Here is a 24,782-nt window from a genome sequence, read left to right as displayed (position 1 = left end):
ATTGGCCTCTGGGCTTGTGTGCCACTCCTGACTCCTGTGTGCGTCATCTCTCACTCAGTGGGCCATAGAAAGCCTTTTTTTGTTTTATTTGTTTTCTAAATTCTCCCTGAAAAAATCATTTTATTTTCTTTGGTTTCTAAATTCTTCCTGAAAAAATCATTTTATTCTATTTTTTCTTTTTCCTAAAGTCTCCCTGAAAAAAAAAAAAAAAAAAACAAATCAGTGGGAGATTAATATTGCCCTTTCTGCTTGTGTGCCAGTCTTGACTCCTGGGTGTGCCATCTCTCTCTCTCTCTCTCCAATTGTGGGCCATAGAAAGCCTATTATTTTTTTAGCTTGATTTGGGTTCCAAAATCTACCTGAAAAAATCACTACATCAATCAGTGGGAGATAAATATTGGCCTCTGGGCTTGTGTGCCACTACTGACTCCTGTGTGCGTCATCTCTCACTCAGTGGGCCATAGAAAGCCTTTTTTTGTTTTATTTGTTTTCTAAATTCTCCCTGAAAAAATCATTTTATTTTATTTGGTTTCTAAATTCTTCCTGAAAAAATCATTTTATTCTATTTTTTTTTTCCTAAAGTCTCCCTGAAAAACAAAAAAAAACAAATCAGTGGGAGATTAATATTGCCCTTTCTGCTTGTGTGCCAGTCTTGACTCCTGGGTGTGCCATCTCTCTCTCTCTCTCCAATTGTGGGCCATAGAAAGCCTATTATTTTTTTTAGCTTGATTTGGGTTCCAAAATCTACCTGAAAAAATCACTACATCAATCAGTGGGAGATAAATATTGGCCTCTGGGCTTGTGTGCCACTCCTGACTCCTGTGTGCGTCATCTCTCACTCAGTGGGCCATAGAAAGCCTTTTTTTGTTTTATTTGTTTTCTAAATTCTCCCTGAAAAAATCATTTTATTTTCTTTGGTTTCTAAATTCTTCCTGAAAAAATCATTTTATTCTATTTTTTCTTTTTCCTAAAGTCTCCCTGAAAAAAAAACAAAAAAAAACAAATCAGTGGGAGATTAATATTGCCCTTTCTGCTTGTGTGCCAGTCTTGACTCCTGGGTGTGCCATCTCGCTCTCTCTCTCTCTCCAATTGTGGGCCATAGAAAGCCTATTATTTTTTTAGCTTGATTTGGGTTCCAAAATCTACCTGAAAAAATCACTACATCAATCAGTGGGAGATAAATATTGGCCTCTGGGCTTGTGTGCCACTCCTGACTCCTGTGTGCGTCATCTCTCACTCAGTGGGCCATAGAAAGCCTTTTTTTGTTTTATTTGTTTTCTAAATTCTCCCTGAAAAAATCATTTTATTTTCTTTGGTTTCTAAATTCTTCCTGAAAAAATCATTTTATTCTATTTTTTCTTTTTCCTAAAGTCTCCCTGAAAAAAAAAAAAAAAAAAACAAATCAGTGGGAGATTAATATTGCCCTTTCTGCTTGTGTGCCAGTCTTGACTCCTGGGTGTGCCATCTCTCTCTCTCTCCAATTGTGGGCCATAGAAAGCCTATTATTTTTTTAGCTTGATTTGGGTTCCAAAATCTACCTGAAAAAATCACTACATCAATCAGTGGGAGATAAATATTGGCCTCTGGGCTTGTGTGCCACTCCTGACTCCTGTGTGCGTCATCTCTCACTCAGTGGGCCATAGAAAGCCTTTTTTTGTTTTATTTGTTTTCTAAATTCTCCCTGAAAAAATCATTTTATTTTATTTGGTTTCTAAATTCTTCCTGAAAAAATCATTTTATTCTATTTTTTTTTTCCTAAAGTCTCCCTGAAAAAAAAAAAAAAAAAAACAAATCAGTGGGAGATTAATATTGCCCTTTCTGCTTGTGTGCCAGTCTTGACTCCTGGGTGTGCCATCTCTCTCTCTCTCTCCAATTGTGGGCCATAGAAAGCCTATTATTTTTTTTAGCTTGATTTGGGTTCCAAAATCTACCTGAAAAAATCACTACATCAATCAGTGGGAGATAAATATTGGCCTCTGGGCTTGTGTGCCACTCCTGACTCCTGTGTGCGTCATCTCTCACTCAGTGGGCCATAGAAAGCCTTTTTTTGTTTTATTTGTTTTCTAAATTCTCCCTGAAAAAATCATTTTATTTTATTTGGTTTCTAAATTCTTCCTGAAAAAATCATTTTATTCTATTTTTTCTTTTTCCTAAAGTCTCCCTGAAAAAAAAAAAAAAAAAAACAAATCAGTGGGAGATTAATATTGCCCTTTCTGCTTGTGTGCCAGTCTTGACTCCTGGGTGTGCCATCTCTCTCTCTCTCTCCAATTGTGGGCCATAGAAAGCCTATTATTTTTTTTAGCTTGATTTGGGTTCCAAAATCTACCTGAAAAAATCACTACATCAATCAGTGGGAGATAAATATTGGCCTCTGGGCTTGTGTGCCACTCCTGACTCCTGTGTGCGTCATCTCTCACTCAGTGGGCCATAGAAAGCCTTTTTTTGTTTTATTTGTTTTCTAAATTCTCCCTGAAAAAATCATTTTATTTTCTTTGGTTTCTAAATTCTTCCTGAAAAAATCATTTTATTCTATTTTTTCTTTTTCCTAAAGTCTCCCTGAAAAAAAAAAAAAAAAACAAATCAGTGGGAGTTTAATATTGCCCTTTCTGCTTGTGTGCCAGTCTTGACTCCTGGGTGTGCCATCTCTCTCTCTCTCTCCAATTGTGGGCCATAGAAAGCCTATTATTTTTTTAGCTTGATTTGGGTTCCAAAATCTACCTGAAAAAATCACTACATCAATCAGTGGGAGATAAATATTGGCCTCTGGGCTTGTGTGCCACTCCTGACTCCTGTGTGCGTCATCTCTCACTCAGTGGGCCATAGAAAGCCTTTTTTTGTTTTATTTGTTTTCTAAATTCTCCCTGAAAAAATCATTTTATTTTCTTTGGTTTCTAAATTCTTCCTGAAAAAATCATTTTATTCTATTTTTTTTTTCCTAAAGTCTCCCTGAAAAAAAACAAAAAAAAAACAAATCAGTGGGAGATTAATATTGCCCTTTCTGCTTGTGTGCCAGTCTTGACTCCTGGGTGTGCCATCTCTCTCTCTCTCTCCAATTGTGGGCCATAGAAAGGCTATTATTTTTTTTAGCTTGATTTGGGTTCCAAAATCTACCTGAAAAAATCACTACATCAATCAGTGGGAGATAAATATTGGCCTCTGGGCTTGTGTGCCACTCCTGACTCCTGTGTGCGTCATCTCTCACTCAGTGGGCCATAGAAAGCCTTTTTTTGTTTTATTTGTTTTCTAAATTCTCCCTGAAAAAATCATTTTATTTTCTTTGGTTTCTAAATTCTTCCTGAAAAAATCATTTTATTCTATTTTTTTTTTTTCCTAAAGTCTCCCTGAAAAAAAAAAAAAATCAAATCAGTGGGAGATTAATATTTACATTTGTGCTTCAGTGACAGTCCTGCGTGTGTGGCATCTCTCTCATTTGTTGCCACCAACAACAGAGTGTGTAACATTGTGCCTGATTTTCGTTGTGGTCTCACTCACCTGTAAAGGGGTAGCTAAATCATACTGAAGTTATAGCTCACCGTGTAATTTGTGTGACAGCAACAAATACCGTTAGTTTGTTTACGTTTTTAAAACAATGAGGAAGTATGGTGGAAGAGGTCGTGGCCGGGGGCGTTCATTGTCAGCTGGTAATGAGGGTAGTGGTAGTGGTGGAGCATCAGCTGGTCGTGGGAAAAAAAATATTGCACCTAAGTCTGGAGCTGTGGAGCCAGGTTCGTCGTCTGGCTACACAAGGCCTCGAACGCTCCCTTTTCTGGGAGTAGGAAAACCGCTTTTAAAGCCGGAGCAGCAAGAGCAAGTTTTGGCTTATCTTGCTGACTCAGCCTCTAGCTCTTTTGCCTCCTCTCGTGAAACTGGTAAATGTCAAAGCAGCGCGTCGTTAGTGGATGTTCACGGTCAGGGACAAGTCGCTTCCTTGTCCTCTTCAGCAAAAACAACAACAGAGAAGAATGCAGCAGGCGACACAACGGGTTACTCCATGGAGCTCTTTACACATACCGTCCCTGGCTTAGAAAGTGAAGCAGTTAACAGTCCATGCCCATTACAAGTTGAATCTGACATGGAGTGCACTGATGCACAGCCACAGCCAGACTACTATGCTGGTCCTTTGACTCAGACCACAACATTGCCCTCGCAGGGTGCTGATCAAGAATCAGACCCTGATGAGACTATGTTGCCCCATCACGAACGCTATACCACCGACCGACACGGTGACACAGACGAAGTTGCACACGAGCTACAAGAAGAGGTAATAGATGACCCAGTTCTTGACCCCGATTGGCAGCCATTGGGGGAACAGGGTGCAGGCGGCAGCAGTTCTGAAGCGGAGGAGGAGGGGCCGCAGCAGGCATCAACATCGCAACAGGTTCCATCTGCCGGGCCCGTATCTTGCCCAAAACGCGTGGCAAAGCTAAAACCTGTTGGAGGACAGCGTGGCCATCCGGTTAAAGCTCAGTCTGCAATGCCTGAAAAGGTATCCGATGCTAGAAAGAGTGCAGTCTGGCATTTTTTTAAACAACATCCAATTGATCAGCGCAAAGTCATCTGTCAAAAATGTTCAACTACCTTAAGCAGAGGACAGAATCTGAAAAGTCTCAATACAAGTTGCATGCATAGACATTTAACCACCATGCATTTGCAAGCCTGGACTAACTACCAAACGTCCCTTAAGGTTGTAGCACCCTCGGCCAATGAAGCTAGTCAGCAACGCAACATCCCTTCCGGCAGTGTAGGGCCACCATTTTCCGCACCACCTGCAGTATCTGTGCAGGTTTCTTTGCCAGGCCAAAGCCGTCAGGGTCAGGGAATCACCAGTTTCGTAGTAGGAAACACTGCATCTAGGGCACCGGTGGCAACAATACCATCTCCCACCGTCTCTCAGTCTGCCATGTCCACCGGCACCCCCGCTAGTTCCACGATCTCCAGCTCTCCAGTCCAGCTCACCCTACATGAGACTATGGTTAGAAAAAGGAAGTACTTAGCCTCGCATCCGCGTACACAGGGTTTGAACGCACACATAGCTAGACTAATCTCGTTAGAGATGATGCCCTACCGGTTAGTTGAAAGCTAAGCTTTCAAAGCCCTGATGGACTACGCTGTACCACGCTACGAGCTACCCAGTCGACACTTTTTTTCCAGAAAAGCCATCCCAGCCCTCCACCAGCATGTTAAAGAGCGCATCGTCCATGCACTCAGGCAATCTGTGAGCACAAAGGTGCACCTGACAACAGATGCATGGACCAGTAGGCATGGCCAGGGACGTTACGTGTCCATCACGGCACACTGGGTAAATGTGGTGGATGCAGGGTCCACAGGGGACAGCAAGTTTGGGACAGTTCTGCCTAGCCCACGGTCTAGGAAACAATTGGCTGTAGCCGTTCGCACCCCCTCCTCCTCCTCTTCGTCCTCCTGCAGAAGCGAGAGCTTGTCCACAGACCGCAGTCGCACAACCACTCCATCCGCAGCTGCCACTGTTGCACACCAGGTCTCCCATTATGGGGCAGCTACTGGCAAACGTCAGCAGGCTGTATTGGCTATGAAGTGTTTGGGCGACAACAGACACACCGCGGAAGTTCTGTCCGAGTTCTTGCAGAAAGAAACGCAGTCGTGGCTGGGCACTGTAGATCTTGAGGCAGGCAAGGTAGTGAGTGATAACGGAAGGAATTTCATGGCTGCCATCTCCCTTTCCCAACTGAAACACATTCCTTGCCTGGCTCACACCTTAAACCTGGTGGTGCAGTGCTTCCTGAAAAGTTATCCGGGGTTATCCGACCTGCTCCTCAAAGTGCGTGGACTTTGCTCACATATCCGCCGTTCGCCCGTACACTCCAGCCTTATGCAGACCTATCAGCGTTCTTTGAACCTTCCCCAGCATCGCCTAATCATAGACGTTGCAACAAGGTGGAACTCAACACTGCACATGCTTCAGAGACTGTGTGAACAGAGGCGGGCTGTTATGTTTTTGTGGGAGGATACACATACACGGGCAGGCAGTAGGATGACAGACATGGAGTTGTCAGGTGTGCAGTGGTCGAAGATTCAAGACATGTGTCAAGTCCTTCAGTGTTTTGAGGAATGCACACGGCTGGTTAGTGCAGACAACGCCATAATAAGCATGAGCATCCCCCTAATGCGTCTGCTGATGCAAAGTTTGACGCACATAAAGGATCAGGCGTCTGCAGCTGAGGAAGAGAAAAACGCCTTGATGACAGTCAGCCATTGTCTGGCCAGGGCAGTGTACAGGACGAGGTAGCGGGCGAAGAGGAGGAGGAGGACGAGGAGGATGATGGGGATGATTATATTTTTAATGAGGAAGCTTTTCCGGGGCCACTGGAAATTGGTGGCGCGGCAAGGCCGGGTTCTGGTTTTTTGAGGGACACAAGTGACGTGGATTTGCCTGAAACTGCCCCTCAACCAAGCACAACCGCAGATTTGAGAACTGGAACTTTGGCCCACATGGCGGATTATGCCTTACGTATCCTCAAAAGGGACACACGCATAACTAAAATGATGAATGATGACGATTACTGGTTGGCCTGCCTCCTTGATCCTCGCTATAAAGGCAAATTGCAAAATATAATGCCACATGAGAACTTGGAACTAATATTAGCAACCAAACAATCAACTCTTGTTGACCGTTTGCTTCAGGCATTCCCTGCACACAGCGCCTGTGATCGTTCTCACACGAGCTGCAGGGGCCAGCAGACCAGAGGAGTTAGAGGGGCAGAAATCAGAAGTGGCGTTGGCCAGAGGGGTTTTCTGACCAGGTTGTGGAGTGATTTTGCTATGACCGCAGACAGGACAGGTACTGCAGCATCAATTCAAAGTGACAAGAGACAACATTTGTCCAGTATGGTTACAAACTATTTTTCATCCCTTATCGATGTTCTCCCTCAACCGTCATTCCCATTTGATTACTGGGCATCAAAATTAGACACCTGGCCAGAATTGGCAGAATATGCATTGCAGGAGCTTGCTTGCCCGGCAGCTAGTGTCATATCAGAAAGAGTATTCAGTGCTGCAGGTTCAATACTAACAGAAAAAAGGACTCGTCTGGCTACCCAAAATGTAGATGATCTAACCTTCATTAAAATGAACCACAACTGGATTTCGAAATCTTTTGCCCCACCTTGCCCGGCTGACACCTAGCTTTCCTATGAAAAGGTCTTGCCTGTGGACTATTCTGAATGCCTTTTCCAATCTCGTAATTTTCTGCACCTGATTGTCCAGCATACGACATGTTTACACCTCACTAAATGGCCAAACTCCCCACACGGGGCCGTGGTATCTACACTTGGCGACAGCACCCGTGAGAGTGCAGTTTGTCTGAAGAGGTGGGTGAGCCCGCTTTTGGTCGACGGCACTGCCACTGGGTCCCTCCTAGTACAATGAAGTGTCTCTGGCGGTGGTGGTGCGCACCCAACGTCAGACACACCGTTGTAATATGAGGGGCCCTGGGCCTGTACCGCCGGCCACAAGACAGTTTCCCCCCACCCCAGCTCAAACAGTGCTCTACCACTTGCAAAATTATCTCACAGCTCCACCAATGTTTAGTCTATGCGCTGACATACTTCAATGCCTGCCACTGACAATACCATTGTATTGACATTTTTGTTATGTTAGGCCTTCGATGCCTGTCTGCGGTGACTCCTTCCACTAGGCCTCCACTGACCACACCACTGCTGCCCGTGTACCCCTGGAACCAATTTAAAATTGCCTACAGCCATGTGTTATTATTTTAGGCCTTCGATGCCTGTCTGCGGTCACTCCTTCCACTAGGCCTCCACTGACCACACCACTGCTGCCCGTGTACCCCTGGAACCAATTTAAAATTGCCTACAGCCATGTGTTATTATTTTAGGCCTTCGATGCCTGTCTGCGGTCACTCCTTCCACTAGGCATCCACTGACCACACCACTGCTGCCCGTGTACCCCTGTAACCAATTTAAAATTGCCTACAGCCATGTGTTATTATTTTAGGCCTTCGATGCCTGTCTGTGGTCACTCCTTCCACTAGGCCTCCACTGACCACACCACTGCTGCCCGTGTACCCCTGTAACCAATTTAAAATTGCCTACAGCCATGTGTTATTATTTTAGGCCTTCGATGCCTGTCTGCGGTGACTCCTTCCACTAGGCCTCCACTGACCACACCACTGCTGCCCGTGTACCCCTGTAACCAATTTAAAATTGCCTACAGCCATGTGTTATTATTTTAGGCCTTCGATGCCTGTCTGTGGTCACTCCTTCCACTAGGCCTCCACTGACCACACCACTGCTGCCCGTGTACCCCTGTAACCAATTTAAAATTGCCTACAGCCATGTGTTATTATTTTAGGCCTTCGATGCCTGTCTGCGGTGACTCCTTCCACTAGGCCTCCACTGACCACACCACTGCTGCCCGTGTACCCCTGGAACCAATTTAAAATTGCCTACAGCCATGTGTTATTATTTTAGGCCTTCGATGCCTGTCTGCGGTCACTCCTTCCACTAGGCCTCCACTGACCACACCACTGCTGCCCGTGTACCCCTGGAACCAATTTAAAATTGCCTACAGCCATGTGTTATTATTTTAGGCCTTCGATGCCTGTCTGTGGTCACTCCTTCCACTAGGCATCCACTGACCACACCTCTGCTGCCCGTGTACCCCTGGAAACAATTTAAAATTGCCTACAGCCATGTGTTATTATTTTAGGCCTTCGATGCCTGTCTGCGGTCACTCCTTCCACTAGGCCTCCACTGACCACACCACTGCTGCCCGTGTACCCCTGGAACCAATTTAAAATTGCCTACAGCCATGTGTTATTATTTTAGGCCTTCGATGCCTGTCTGCGGTGACTCCTTCCACTAGGCCTCCACTGACCACACCACTGCTGCCCGTGTACCCCTGTAACCAATTTAAAATTGCCTACAGCCATGTGTTATTATTTTAGGCCTTCGATGCCTGTCTGTGGTCACTCCTTCCACTAGGCCTCCACTGACCACACCACTGCTGCCCGTGTACCCCTGGAACCAATTTAAAATTGCCTACAGCCATGTGTTATTATTTTAGGCCTTCGATGCCTGTCTGCGGTCACTCCTTCCACTAGGCCTCCACTGACCACACCACTGCTGCCCGTGTACCCCTGTAACCAATTTAAAATTGCCTACAGCCATGTGTTATTATTTTAGGCCTTCGATGCCTGTCTGCGGTCACTCCTTCCACTAGGCCTCCACTGACCACACCACTGCTGCCCGTGTACCCCTGGAACCAACATCAGAAAATATAAAAATAAGTATTTTGCTTATAAAAAAGAAAATACTGGAGAGATATCAAATGCAGACATTTTAACATTAAAAACAAACACATACAACAAAAATCTGGTACAGTACTAAAAATGGCCACCAGCTACAATAACTTTCTCCTGCAAGTAGTTAACTGAAAGGTTTTTTCAATTTTAAACACAGATATGGCATCCACCGAGTGTTGTCCTGTCGCGTCTTCTTTATATTATTGCCAAGAAGATGCAAAACAATGAAAATAATAAAATCATTATTTACCAAAAAAATAGAGTAAGTCAAAACCACATTGCAAATAAACATTCATTACAAATAAAGAAGCAGGGCGCGTCCGAGGGTGAGTATATACCTAATAAGAATATAATCACCCTCGGACGCGCCCTGCTTCTTTCCGACAGCCTTCCTTCCTAAGAATCAGCCCTTCCGTGGTGTAGAGAGAGGGTTTGTTACACTCCAAGGTGTTCCCCAGGTTGCCTTTCCTGAGCTTCGATCTTCCGGCTCTCGTTTAGTAGTTGTTGGAAACTACGCTGCATTGGGCCTACAAATTGGGTATGGGGTGTAGAGAGATGGTGTGTTCCACTCCAAGGTGTTCCCCAGGTTGCCTTTCCTGAGCTTCGATCTTCCGGCTCTCGTTTAGTAGTTGTTGGAAACTACGCTGCATTAGGCCTACAAATTGGGTATGGGGTGTAGAGAGATGGTGTGTTACACTCCAAGGTGTTCCCCAGGTTTCCTCTCCATTGCTTCGATCTTCCGGCTCTCGTTTAGTAGTTGTTGGAAACTACGCTGCATTAGGCCTACAAATTGGGTATGGGGTGTAGAGAGATGGTGTGTTACACTCCAAGGTGTTCCCCAGGTTTCCTCTCCATTGCTTCGATCTTCCGGCTCTCGTTTAGTAGTTGTTGGAAACTACGCTGCATTAGGCCTACAAATTGGGTATGGGGTGTAGAGAGATGGTGTGTTACACTCCAAGGTGTTCCCCAGGTTTCCTCTCCATTGCTTCGATCTTCCGGCTCTCGTTTAGTAGTTGTTGGAAACTACGCTGCATTAGGCCTACAAATTGGGTATGGGGTGTAGAGAGATGGTGTGTTACACTCCAAGGTGTTCCCCAGGTTTCCTCTCCATTGCTTCGATCTTCCGGCTCTCGTTTAGTAGTTGTTGGAAACTACGCTGCATTAGGCCTACAAATTGGGTATGGGGTGTAGAGAGATGGTGTGTTACACTCCAAGGTGTTCCCCAGGTTTCCTCTCCATTGCTTCGATCTTCCGGCTCTCGTTTAGTAGTTGTTGGAAACTACGCTGCATTGGGCCTACAAATTGGGTATGGGGTGTAGAGAGATGGTGTGTTCCACTCCAAGGTGTTCTCCAGGTTGCCTTTCCTGAGCTTCGATCTTCCGGCTCTCGTTTAGTAGTTGTTGGAAACTACGCTGCATTAGGCCTACAAATTGGGTATGGAGTGTAGAGAGATGGTGTGTTACACTCCAAGGTGTTCCCCAGGTTTCCTCTCCATTGCTTCGATCTTCCGGCTCTCGTTTAGTAGTTGTTGGAAACTACGCTGCATTAGGCCTACAAATTGGGTATGGGGTGTAGAGAGATGGTGTGTTCCACTGTAGAGAGATGGTGTGTTCCACTCCAAGGTGTTCCCCAGGTTTCCTCGCCAATGCTTCGATCATCATGCTCTCGTTTAGTAGTTGTTGGAAACTACGCTGCATTAGGCCTACAAATTGGGTATGGGGTGTAGAGAGATAGTGTGTTCCACTCCAAGGTGTTCTCCAGGTTGCCTTTCCTGAACTTCTATCTTCAGGCTCTCATTAAATTGTGGTTAAACGGAACAACTGCATTTGGCGTACTAGTTGGTTTGGGGCCTACTATCGGTGTCTGCCGCTCCTTGCTGTTCTCCTGGTTTCCTGTCCTGAAATTCCGTTTTCAGGCGCTCGTTAAGTAGTTGTTAATGTTAGAGTGCATTTGCCCTACTAGTTGGGTTGGGGCCTACTATCGGTGTCTGCCACTCCTTGCTGTTCTCCTCCACTGAACAAAGCTGTGCCGCCTGTTTACTACTGTTGCCAATTTTGAACTGCATTTCGACTACTTACTGATTTGGGCCTACTCTCTGTGTCAGCCTCTCATTCCAGTTGTCCTCCACTGCAATGCCCCCTGATTAGTCCTGTGTTACCAATTTTGAACTGCATTTAGCCCACTTTATTCTTTGGGCCTATATCTGTGTTTCCTCCTCATCCTGCCCATTGCCCAGCCAGTGATAGATGAGTCTGCTGGTACATTGACCCATAACGCAACATTTCCCGTGCACGCTACACTGCAAGATTGTGACCCTGCTGAAAGTCAGGTCCCCCTTCCCGCATACCATACCACCTTACACGGGGACAAACAGGAAGGTGCAGATGAAAGTGCAGGTTCCTTCATCAGGTGGGGGGAGGAATACTAGTTGGCGACGTCACTGGCACAGGGCCTCTCATGGTACGCAAAAGTGTTGCTGCCGGTGGGAGGCGCCCCCGCCGTGCAAACACACCGCTGTACTTTGAGGGGCCCTGTGCCAGTGCCAATGCCAACGAGTGGGCCCCCCCTGCTTGCTCAGGTTCACAGCACTTGCAAAGTTGAAATACTTACCTCTCCCTGCTCCACTGCCGTGACGTGGTCCAGATTTCCTGGGCCCACTAATTACTTGAACCAGCCCTACCCACCACAACTTTAGCCAAATGACCCCCAATTTCAAATGCCTTCCAATTATTATAAGGTAAATTACGCTTGACAAGCTTCATTAAGAAGAATGGATGGTTTTGACATTAAAATGGGCACTCTAGGTGTTTTCCTGGCCCCCACTCACTGCCGACTATGCTGCCCCATTGACTTGCATTGGGTTTCGTGTTTCGGTCGATCCCGACTTTACGTCATAATCGGCCGATTTCACTCGACCCGACTTTTGAGATAGTCGGGTTTCGCGAAACCCGGCTCGACTCTAAAAAGGTCAAGGTCGCTCAACTCTAGTCATCGCCAAAAGTGTGAGTTGTGGCACCCTTGAAATTGTTCCAGAAAATGAAGTATGTCGTCCCAGAAAATTATTGAGGTTACACATGTTTTGCCTAACACATGTTTAATTCCTTTGTGTATATTGGAACAAAACAAAAAAACAGAGAATAGAAAAAAAGGCAAATTGGATATAATTGGATATAATTTCACACAAAATCCCAAAAATGGACCAGACAAGATTGTTGGCACCCTTAGTAGGTATAAGTAAACTTGTTTAGAAAACGTTTGCCAATCTCAAAGTTGGCATGCACATTGCACATTCGGATTCGAATTTGGATTTCTGAGCATTTTCCTCAAAATCGTCAAAATTTGGCCAAGGTTCAGTAAATGATCGAGTTTCCAATGGCGGCTCTGACTGGTGGTAACGTTACCGCTGGTAAAACCATTACCGTCAGTTACAGCATGGCCCTGCAGCTAAGACTGTGAACCACGATAAAAAGTGTACCGCCAGGTCACAGGCATCGGCCGATGAGAGACTTCTACTTCCTGATACCTGCAGAAGCAGGCGATGGCTAATGGGAGTAGTCATCAGCCACCGCCTGTGCTCAAAGTAAAGAAATACATATTGAAATAAAATAAAAAGCATAGTATACGCTCACCTTACACCTAATCCCTGAAAATCTTTGTCTTCTGCAAAAATAAAAAACAAAAAAACTCCATATACTCACCTTAGCACATAACCTCCTCTGCCCATGTCACCTAGAAAAGAGAAAAAAAAATAAACCACCATATCCCTCACCTATCTGCCGTAATCCATAATGTCCCGTGGCGATTCATATCGCTTGTAGAGCAGTCACATTAGCTGATGCGACTGCATTACCCGGAAGCCGGTGACACACTGATAGGAGTGTGTAATTGCTCCTGCAGAGTGTAGTGCTGAGCTGCAGTGAGAAAGTTCACCGGAGTTCAACTAATGAGCACCGGAGATCTCACTTATGGCACTTCTGCTGCGTGAGACCTTTCTCACGCAGCGGTGCCGTAAGTGAGATCACCAGGACTCATCTACGTAATGCATCTTTTCTGGGGTGGCTATGGGCTGATATTTTTAGGATGGGGGCAAAAACCTTTACCAGCCTGAGAATACCAGCCCCCAGCTGTCAGCTTCAGCTTTGCTGCTTGTCAAAAATGGGGGTACATCACGCTGTTTTTTAAAAATTATTTAAATAATTAAAAGTATTCCAGTAAACAAGCCTTGGTATGCTGAGGGTTGCAGCCATCAGCTTTCAGTTTTGCCTGGCTGTGTTATCAAAAGTACAGAGGAACATCTGGAAGTTCACCAAACATAGCCAAACCGGACCTTTAAAGGTTCGCTCATCTCTAACCCTCAGCTTAATATTTGGTTGCACACCCTTTGGAATAAATAACTGCAATCCATCGCTTCCTATTACCATCAACAAGCTTCTCACAACTCTCAAGTGGAATTTTGGACTACTCTTCTTTTGCAAACTGCTCCACGTCTCTCATATTAGAAGGGTGCCTTCTCCCAACAGCAATTTTAAGATCTCTTCCACTCCTGTTCAATGTGATTTAGATCCAGACTCATTGCTGGCCAGTTAGAGTTCTCCAGTACTTTGTTTCCGTCCATTTCTGATTGCTTCTTAAAGTATGTTTGGAGTCATTATCCTGCTGGAAGACCCATGACCTAGGATGCAAACTCAGCTTTCTGACACTGGGCACTACTTTGCAACCCAAAATCCTTTGGCACTCTTCAGATTTCATGATGCCTTGCACACAGTCAAGGCACCTAGATACCACAAAACAACCCCCCAAAAAATTTGAACCGTCACCATATTTGACTGTAGATACTGGATCCTATAATTTGTGGGCCTCATTCCAATTTCTGAAAGCAGTAGAATAATGTGCTTTACCAAAAGGCTCTATCTTGGCCTCATCTACCCACGTGATGCTTTACCAGAAGTGTTTTGGCTTACGCAAATATATTTTGGAAAACTGCAGTCTAGTTTTCTATGTCTTTGTGTCAGCTGTGGGATCCTCCTGGGTCTCCTGCCATAGTGTTTCACTTCAATCAAATGTCAGTGGATATTTTACGCGGATACTGATGCACCCTGAGCCTGCAAGATGGCTGTAATTTCTTTGAAACTTGATTGGAGCTTCTTATCCACCAACCGGACCATCCAGGGATGTTAGCTGTAGTGCCATGGGTTGTAAACTTCTTAATTATGTTGCATATAATGGGCAAAGGAACATCAAGATCTCTGAAGATGGACTTGTAACCTTGCGATTCTTGATATTTTTCAAAAATTTTGGTTCTGAAGTCCTCAGACAGTTCTTTTCTCCTCTTTCTGTTCTCCATGGTTAGTGTGGCACACACAGACACGCAATGCAAAGATTAAGTCAACTTCTCCCCTTTTTATCTGGTTTCAATTGTAATTTTCATATTGCCTATGCCTGCTACTTGCCACAGGTGAGTTTGAACGAGCATCACATGTGTGAAACAAAGTTGTTTACCCACCATTTTGGAAAGTGCCAAGAATTTTGTCCGGTCAATTTTTGGAGTTTAGTGTCAAATTATGTCCATTATGTCTTTTCTTTTCAGTTTTTTTGTTGCTCCAATACACACAAAGGAAATAAAGATCTATATAAGAGAACGTGTAATTTCATTAATTTTCTGGGAGAAATACTTTATTTTCTGGAACAATTTCAAGGATGCCAACACTTTCGGCCATGACTGCGTATATACCGTCAAGCTTATATTTGTATTTCTTTTTATTTTAGATTCAAGGCGCATACCATGGCACCTATCCAACCACTGTGGGTTTTCAGTTGTTCCATTGGACATGGAAGTCTATCACAAGCTGATGTCGGGTACCAGCAACAAGGCTCTTACCATAACCAATGTACCAATCCAGGTAAACTCGGGAGCTGTGATAATAATAGAGAATTCTGTGTCAGTACCTGATTTCCTGACCATTTCCTGTATGTAAAGAATTCATGAATTAGTGTCAGGAAGTAGGTTCATTTTACATGGATATGGCAAAGTAGCCTTTTCTCATCTTTTTTCTACCCTAGGGTACAGAGCTGAGGACTGTTTTGGGTGAGGCTCCCTGTGTGTCACTGCAGCTCCTTCTGCTGAAGACCGAGGTAAGAGGTGATATTTTTTCAGTCTTTCCTTACATGTTTTTGGTTTACTTTTACAGAGTTTTTTTTCCTCCTGTGCTTTTTTTAATTTTTTTCTTTTCCTGTTCATCTCTTTCTTTTATCCGTCTCTCTCCTGAGTTTGTTGCTTATCTACAACACGTTGTGTTCATCTCTGCCATTGACATTAGTCCTTTGTACAGATCAGTGTAGTGCCCGCTGGATGATTGCATAACTTTTACTTACATCATGTAAAAAACATACAAGAACATTTATCACAAGTGCCTGAACAATTGAAGACAATATGGAACGCCGCCGTCTGTCAATCACTACGTCTCCCCCCCCATCATGCTTCTTGGCTTTTCTCTCTTCTCTCATTTATAATCTGAACTAACAAGCTGTCGATATCTTTTCATATCACCCCTCGGGGCTAGAGGGAGGTGGACAAGGAGAAGCTTCTGCTTAATTTCCCCCATGGGACAGAACAGAAAAAAGAGGAGGGGACCTTTTGAATAATTCAGGGGTTTCTTACCCTTGAGCTGCAATAAATAACCGCCCTCTTTCTCTGAAGGCTGGCACTGAATTAATTCCGAGACTCGTCACGTAAACCCCATGCCTACCAAAGGGATACATAAAAAGAACGCCTGTGAAGCTATGTGCTTACATCTGGGGTATTTAAACAAATGACAGGGCATGTAAGCAATGTTAGCTTGTTGGATGCTACTATCATTTTATGCTGCGATTAGCAAGGACAGCATTCAGCTCCTACAAAAGAGACAGGTGACGGAAAAGAGGAGCTGGCAATGGCGACAGGTAGATGTGCCAACATCATATGATCCAGTCCCTTAAGGTCGTTGATTAAAGAGCTTCAGATTGGAGGGATAAAATGGAAATGTCTGTCTGTAAATGTCGTTTTTTCATGCTTCGGCCTGAGATTTGCGTGCCTTTGGTGCACTCCTCTGTTCATCACAGAGTAATGAGTAAAGCTCATGCAGACACACACGAGAGCCTCCTCACAAATACACCCCAGATGTCTATCATTATCTTCTATTACACGCTAATGCTTCCATTTTAAAGAGTAGCACGAAGCAACAAATGACTTAGACTAGTCATTTCACAGTGATGTATTGTGCACATGAGCCAGAGACACACAGATACTATGAGCGTTAATTCCAGCACGGTTGTGTCCCCAAAAGATTACCTCTATACATTAATTTTTTTTTTCTTCAGCATCCAGACTTCTTTCTGAGCCCATCCGAGATCCCAACTTCCACTCACTATGAGACACAAACTAATAAGGCTGTACACCTCACTAAAGAGGAGAACGAAACTCTCAACAAGGAGAAGGTAAGTGCCAATTTATATAAAATACATAAGCAAATTATAAGGAAGACTAAGAATATGACCCGGTGCCTCCATATTAGTAAATCATTGTGCAGTCCAGGTTAATCAAGATCAGACCCTAGGTAGCATTCTGCATTTTCCATATATACTCTGTATTTGTACATGAGATGCATTCAGAAATGATAATGTTTGCCGGTAGCATCTGACTTACAAGACTACATCAATCTGTTGTTCTTACACATATGTAGCATGTATATCAGTAGCATAAAGGGAATCTGTCACCAGGTTTTTGCTACCTAATCTGAAAACATCATAATGTAGAGACAGAGACCCTGATTTAAGTGATGTGTCATTTACTGGGCTTCTTGCTGTAGCTTCACTAAAATCAGTTTTATCACCATGAGATTATCACTAGAGGATCATTAAGCCTGCTGCAATGTAGTCCATTCATGACATGAACTCTGCATAACACCTCCCTCCATCACTCTTCCTCACTTATGACTGAAAACTTTCTGCCTATGCACAATGTACACATAAATCTATCAATCAGTGGTCTGGGTGGGGTTATACAGAGCTCAGCATTCAGAGACCTGGAAGATCTAATGCAGATAAAACAGTGACTTTTTTTCCAAACTTCAGCAAACAGCCCAGTAAGTGATACATCTATAGAATCACTGTTTCTACCTCTATTCTTTTGCTGCTCTCAGATGGGGTAACAAAATTATGGTGACTGATTCTCTTTAAATTAAAATCTCCACCTGGGTATAACGCACCTATTTGCATTTTTGATTCACTATCACTTAGGCTAAGTTCTCATTAGTGTCTCTGTGCGCAGCGTATCATCTGCATGCGCAAACGCATGCCAAAAAGCATTCAAACGCATGGTTGCAATGCAAATGTAAAGCAATTGGACTTAAAACTTAACTTTTAATCTTAAAGCCTAAAAGGACAAACTAATGTGATACTATTACCACGTGACACATATAAGTTAAAAACAAAGAGGGGTTTCCACCCACTCTCATAGACACAATCGGGTATGTCAAAAGAATAAGCTAATACGCCTATATTGGTTTAGTGTAGTACGGTATGACCGTCCTGCCTTATTGCTCAAAGGGATACGCTTGTATCACCCAAATCAACAAGGGAGAATATATCTATGACTATCACTTATAGTGTCTGCACATGGTCCGTGTTGCATCCAGACCTATATGGATGCCAAAGTACCGGAAACACACATATCCAAGCGTGATGTCACTTGCAAAGAGAGCGTAACCAAACCAAATACATGTGCATACATCGGTGTATATATCTAGCAACTCGGAGACCAATGCCACATTGTCATAATGAAACCTACTAAATAGAATACACGCCTAATGGAACATTCATATACTCCTCTTATCCCAGAGGTGGGTGTCCGCGTGTGTGAGACAATGTAATGTTTCAATTACATATGACATGTGAACTCATAATCAATTCAAGCTGTTAGGCCTGATATGGTAGGATCTCACCCGTTTCTTGTTCATATGCTGTGATTGATCGGCCTCCTAATATGAGGTAGCGTCTCCCAACGCGTTTCGTCCTACCCAGGACTCATCAGGGGAGTAACCGGGATACCTACGAGGCTGTGTTACCTGCCGCTCGGTTGTGTCTCCTTGATATAATAGTACACCGGACCGCAAATGCAGCGCGCGCCATTCTCGGCGTGCGCCATGCTTCCGGTTCATATGACCTCAGTTCCGGTTTGCCCGAGACACTCATTGCGCATGCGCGCAACGTGAACCGCAAACATTTGTAGAGGCGTTTTCATGATGAACATACTAAAACCGGACGAGACTTAAGCAGGGTCATAACATGTTTAGGCAATCGCCACCAGAAATGTGATTCAGGCGGAGAAAGTCCTACAAGGATGAATGAGAGTGCCATCTGACACGTATAACAAAATCAGACACCCATGAAAAACAGAGTCAAACTTTGTCTTTAGAAGTGTTGCTCCATTTACCCATGGTTATTGTCCGGATTTTACTCCGGTTTGTAAATATACCAACCTAAAAAATTATTAGGGGAAAGAAGAAGCCAGAGAGGGAAAAATGAGTTGAAAAAACAAAAACAGAAATGTGCCCAAAGGGTTATTACAATATACATGTAAAAACATGGTAATGGACACCACAGACCACAGACGTAAATGTATCCTATATACCCTATGAGGAAGCTGGACTGCTGAAACCCTTCCTACGTGGAGGTTGGCACCATAAAAACCTGTGCAGAGGGCGCCCCCACTCAACGGAGGCTATCCCTAACTGACTTGCCCTATCGATCCCTACAATACACTGAGATAGGAGGAAAGAAGAAGATAAGCACTACATGTAGATGTGTGCAACCATAATATCGAAGGGAATATGTATTGCATAATCCAAAGATGCTTATAGGCAACTACATAGAGGTGCTAAGTTTCTGAAAAAACTACCTCACGTGGGGGTTGGCACCCTAGAAACCAACGCATAGTGTCGCCCCCACTCCTCGGCGGCTATCCATACACTGTCTAAATGGTTGCAATGCATTTTTATCCGCATCAGCTTATGCATGACGCCAAAAAAATGCTGCGTGTGCATGCATTTGTATGCGTTTTTGCATGCTTTTGCATTTTTTCAGCGCATGCGTTCGAATTTTCAAAGAATTTTGTTATGCGGCAAATGCTGTTCCAGGAGAATTTCCTTGACAAAAGCCCCACCCAATGGGCTTGTCTCATGGGGATTCTGCATATATAGACTGTACACAGATGAAATCCTCATATTTTGCTGCTGTATCCAGCTACAAGATGGATCTTGGCATGGAGAGCTCCTATCGTAATCTGGATTTGGAATTGAAATTGGCTTTTGCCTTTGCTATGGCTTGTGAAGAAGAAAGTAGAAGAGCAAGAAGGAGAAGACGTCGTTGTCACTACTGGCAACACCACATTGTTGAAGTCCGAGAGAGCCGTGGAGCCTACCACTCGTACACTGAGCTACATGAGAACCTGGAGAAGTTTGTCGAATACATGAGGCTGTCTGAATAGAGCCAGGATCCATCACCAGGCAGAACACGCAACTTTGTAGAGAAATTCCAGCTGAGGAACGTCTGTTGGTGACCCTGAGGTACGTAATTTTGAAAAATAAACACGTCGTTTGTATTATTGTTAGAAAAGCCATGTACTGATTTTTTTTCCCCCAATTTCTGTTCATCAGATTCCTGGCTACCGGAGAGACCTTAAGATCTCTACATTTCCAATTCCGGATTGGAGTGGCAACACTTTCTGGGATTGTTGGAGACACCTGCCGTGCTGCGTGCAGAATTCCTCCCCCAACCCACAACTGAACTCTGGCTTAAAAATGCAGCAAAATTTAGTGAAATTTTTAATTTTCCTAACTGTATGGGGGCGGTGGACAGCAAACATATTCGGATTCTGAAACCTGCGGGAAGTGGATCTGAGTATTTCAATACTTTTCGATTGTTCTTATGGCGATTGCAGATGCTGAGTGTCGATTTGTTGACGTTGGCTCATTTGGACGAGGAAATGACTCAAAGACTTTTAAAAACTCTGACAATGGCCAACATTTGTATGGTACTAATAATTTTAATTTTTCCACCGCCACAACCTCTTCCGAACACTGAAGGACCACCAATACCAAATGTGTGGCAACCTCATAAAGCCGTACTCAACTACCGACTGACAAGGGCACAAAGAACTGTGGAGTGTGCCTTTGGTTTGCTGGCATCAAAATGGCACGTTTTGGGAACACCATTCAATCTAAAAACTGAGACAATTGATGTGGTCAATGCGTGTGTTGTTATACATCATTACATCCAGGTAAAATAGCGACTACAATTAGAGCTTGATGAACCTGTTGATACCACTTTGCAGGATTACCGTGATTACCCTCTGAGAACTACAGTGGAAGTTGCCCACATGAGGAATACATTTGCTGCTTACTTTGTACTAAATATTTGATGTCTTGCATGGCAAGATGATATGGTTTAATACACTTTAAGTAAATGTAATATGTTTACTGACTTTACTACATATGTTTGTTGACTTTACTACTAATAAAACACCTCCAGATAAACACCTGTTACAGCTTGACTAAACAATACAATACACACATGTGTGTGTGTTTTCGCATAAAGAGACAGGGATTGTGCAAACAAAATAAAAATTTTATTTAACAAAAAACAAACAATTGGTTTTATGTTCGGGGTCTGTACGACGGTGATATATTGTGGACATAAACAGAATATACGGCAAAAGCCAGCTCACCGATCATTGCAAGAAGCCCGGAACTTCGTCCTGACAAGACGCAGTAGGATTCCATAAACGAAAAGAGAATGGTTCCAGCTTCAGTAAAATCATGAAAATTTATTCCAACTTTTAAAATGGAGAAACAACTCCTGGGACAGCACCATAGCACATGCGAGGTAGGCTCCGCGTTTCGACCGACACAGCGGTCTTTATCACATATATTGTGGACCTTGGGGGTGTTGAGCTGTGATGATTGAGTAACATTTGATGACGAAGGGATTACAGGGGCAATTAATTGAAGGATTGGCTCCTGGATTGGACTGGACACATTGGGAGTAGAGAACACATTAGGAGTTGAACTGTGGGAAGGGATAGACAAATTGGAAGGGGGGCAACCAAGGAAAGGTAGTGACATATTAGACAGAGACACATTGGGAGGTGAGGGTGGAGGTGGTAGGAGCATTTTTGGCCAACATTTCCTGCTCCTGGTCTTCATTTTCCGGCATGGCACCAAGTCACTAGTGGGAGTCTTTCTGAGTTTCTTTGTTGTATGGGTGGGAGTTTTGGCCTCTGTAGCAGCTCGTGGTGCTAGTCTGTGCAGCATGGTAGATGCTGCTTGCTGCAGGGTGCTGCACTCTGGAGCGAGGTGGATGCTGCTTGCTGCAGGGGTACTACACTCTGGAGCGTGGTGGATGCTGCTTGCTGCAGGGCTGCTGCACTCTTGAGCGTGGTGTGGCTGTGAACTGGGGGGACAGGCCAGTGATGCTGTGCTTGGTGATGCTGGTAAAAGCCGGCCTGCGGCTGATAGCTTAGGGACTGCTGCTGTAATGCCTGGCTCTAAGCAGCCTGGCAGGCCTGCATGACATTCAGCTGGAGTTCAGGCCTAAGGTTTTCCGACATGCCCCGCTCTATTGCTGGAGAAAAATGTCTCGCCGGTCTCTGAAGGTCGGCTTCCAGGCGGTCAAGGCATCTGTGGACATCCTGAAAAGTGTGTTTACCTGAGTGGACCCACTGTCCAGTCTATCTCCAATCACCTCCATCCCATCCTGGAAGACCGAGCTTAGGTGAATAAACTCGGGCATGACTGACCTCTCAAAGGCCCTCTGCGCTGACCAGAAGTCCAACAAAAGCAGTGGCAGAGGGCTGGGAGAGGGGAAAACCTGATGGACCGGCAGCCTGTTCCCAAGTCTGTGAAGCCTGCCTGGTTGCTACATCGTTGGTGGGTGATTGGGAGTGTTCATTGGCTGGTCGATCAGGGGCCGCTCCAAAAGAGGAAGATCCAGGTTCTATAGTGCTGCTCCAGGTTCTGTGTGTAAAATAAAAGAAAAACATTGCTGCAACATTTTTTAAAGTTTATTTAATAGTCAGACAACAGAAAAGATACTCACGTTCACTGAGCAAGCTCAGGCCTCAGAAAAATCAACATAGGTTTGTATTTGTACTTCGAAAGCTTTGGAGCAGCACCTTTTTAACCTGCATCTCCTGTCTGATATACTTATTGAAGCGATCCTTCATCGAACGCCAAGGAACTTTTACTCTCTTCACTGTGAAGGGGGGAAGAAAAAAAAATTGTAAAAAAAGACAACAACATTTACAGCAAAACAGAGACCACATTGCAATACTTACGAAAATCCTTTCTGACTTTTGGCCCTGCATGGTCCCAATCATCCAACAGCGATCTGGCCACTTCTGCCCAGAGTCGTCGAATCAACACTGAGTCAGAATGATTACGATCACAGGGGGGCCCACAACGCTACACGCTCTTGAACCAGTGGAATGAGTAGGTCATTGTCAATGACATGTTGACCTTCCTAACGTTGTCAAACCTATAGATCAAATAAAATATGAAAAACATTTATAAGTCGTACAGTTTAAAATATACAAACCTGAAAAAGAATCCAATTACCAGTCTGATAATGAAAAGAATACTTAAGGTACTGTCACATTTAGCGACGCTGCAGCGATCTAGACAACGATGCCGATCGCTGCAGTGTCGCTGTGTGGTCGCTGGAGAACTGTCACACAGACAGCTCTCCAGCGACCAACTATGCGAAGTCCCCGGGTAACCAGGGTAAACATCGGGTTACTAAGCGCAGGGCCGCGCTTAGTAACCCGATGTTTACCCTGGTTACCAGTGTAAATGTAAAAAAAACCAAACACTACATACTTACATTCCGGTGTCTGTCCCCCGGCGCTCTGCTTCCTGCACTGACTGTGAGCGCCGGCTGCCCGTAAAAAACCCGAGCACTGAGTACACTCGCTCATCACTATTTGTTACCCTTTGGCTGAAAATAAAAGCCCCACATTTCCTTTACATGGACTGTTTTCGTCTATGTCACAGCCATGCCGCCTTACGACACCCTTAGTGTGTACAATATATTATAAATATATATGACATAAAAAAGAGGCATAAATTATTTTAACATCTGATAGAGAAAAGTTTTGGAGCTTTTAAATTATATGTATGATAAAAGCTGAAAATGTGAATGGTCAGCAGTGAGGGAAAATGGCCCGATCATTAACTGATTAAAGAAATGTCCCCTACAAAAGCATACATAATCTGAGGTTTAGTTGAAGTAAGAGTTCTCTCTTAAATCTAATGTATCACTTGCCATGGTGGCACTATTTAGAGATCCAGTGCCAGGGTAGATTTTCTTATACTGTGGGATCATCCTTGATGTAGTGCTGCGGTTAGAAGAACCAAGACATTAAGTAAACAGGGTTGTCTTAGGAGTTGACCTCTGGAACAGAGCCACCATGACAGATAATAAATACCTCATGGGTGGGGAACATGCTTATTTTTAAAGCACAACTCAGATCAAGTCTGAGACCTGGCCAAACGTCTTTTATTTTTTTTAAATGCCTTTAAAGTTCTGAATTATGGGATATCAATATTATGTTGCACTGGCTGCTAAATACATTATTTTTTTTTGCAACAATTGCTGACTGTTGGGTTTGAGATGTATTTTCCAGCGATTAAGCCTGAGATAGCAATGTTTATAAAAAGATAGATGTCGATGTTCAGCTTTGTGCGCTTAACAGATCTCCACTGACAGAGACAAAGTGCACAGGAAATTATCTCTGTGGATTAAAGAGGAGGATAGTGAGAGAATGCCTGATAGAGGGATGAACTGGAAAAATGGAGACCGTCATCGTGGTGTACACAATTCTGCTCTATTCCTTAGGATGTCTCCACAGTTGGATTATTCCACAAAAGAAAGGATGAAAGAGAGTGATGAAAGTCAAACAGCGGCTTTTCTGCTTATCTCTGGCGTCCAGAGTGTAAACTGTATGTGTGCCGAGGCTTCTCATCTAGGCCTGTGTTTGGGGGAAACTGCTGAGCCTTCTCTTCTGGGGCCGATTAACTTTATTTTGTAATCCAGCATGTGTATACAATCATTCCCTACAGATATGGTGTTATGCTGAATAACGTACAGTTACAAATTTGCATGCCTATGATGGGACGTACTATATATTTGTTTAAAAACTTGGAAATAGGAAAGTTTTGACAGATGAGGTTTATCCAAATCATTAGCAGTATTTTTCTACAATCCAATACACATATTGACTCAAACCAGAAATGGAATAATTTGCTCTTTTCTGAATAGGAATATTTAATTTCAGATCCCTGACAATTGGATAAAAGTATTATGCTTCCATCAAATGATGTCACATGTACAAAACCTATCTTAAGGCTAGGTTCACATTGCGTTAGGGCAATCCGTTTAGCACATACGC

The 24,782-nt window shown here is 44.0% G+C and overlaps 1 protein-coding gene across 1 annotated transcript in view; it reads left to right on the top strand.

Annotated features, from left to right (window-relative positions):
- The window catches only part of CCDC33 (coiled-coil domain containing 33), a 197,998-nt gene that overhangs the window by 39,565 nt on the left and 133,651 nt on the right, over nucleotides 1-24,782 (top strand). The window contains exons 11-13 of the mRNA XM_069765644.1: nucleotides 15,068-15,201; nucleotides 15,362-15,433; nucleotides 16,658-16,774. Coding sequence (XP_069621745.1) covers nucleotides 15,068-15,201; nucleotides 15,362-15,433; nucleotides 16,658-16,774 — 323 coding nt within the window. The remainder of the gene's footprint in view (nucleotides 1-15,067; nucleotides 15,202-15,361; nucleotides 15,434-16,657; nucleotides 16,775-24,782) is intronic.

This window comes from Ranitomeya imitator, chromosome 4, assembly GCF_032444005.1.
Source record: "Ranitomeya imitator isolate aRanImi1 chromosome 4, aRanImi1.pri, whole genome shotgun sequence".
In the NCBI taxonomy this organism is placed as follows: Eukaryota; Metazoa; Chordata; class Amphibia; order Anura; family Dendrobatidae; genus Ranitomeya; species Ranitomeya imitator.
The sequence above is the reverse complement of the archived record's forward strand: the minus strand, read 5'-3'. Positions and strand labels throughout refer to the sequence as shown.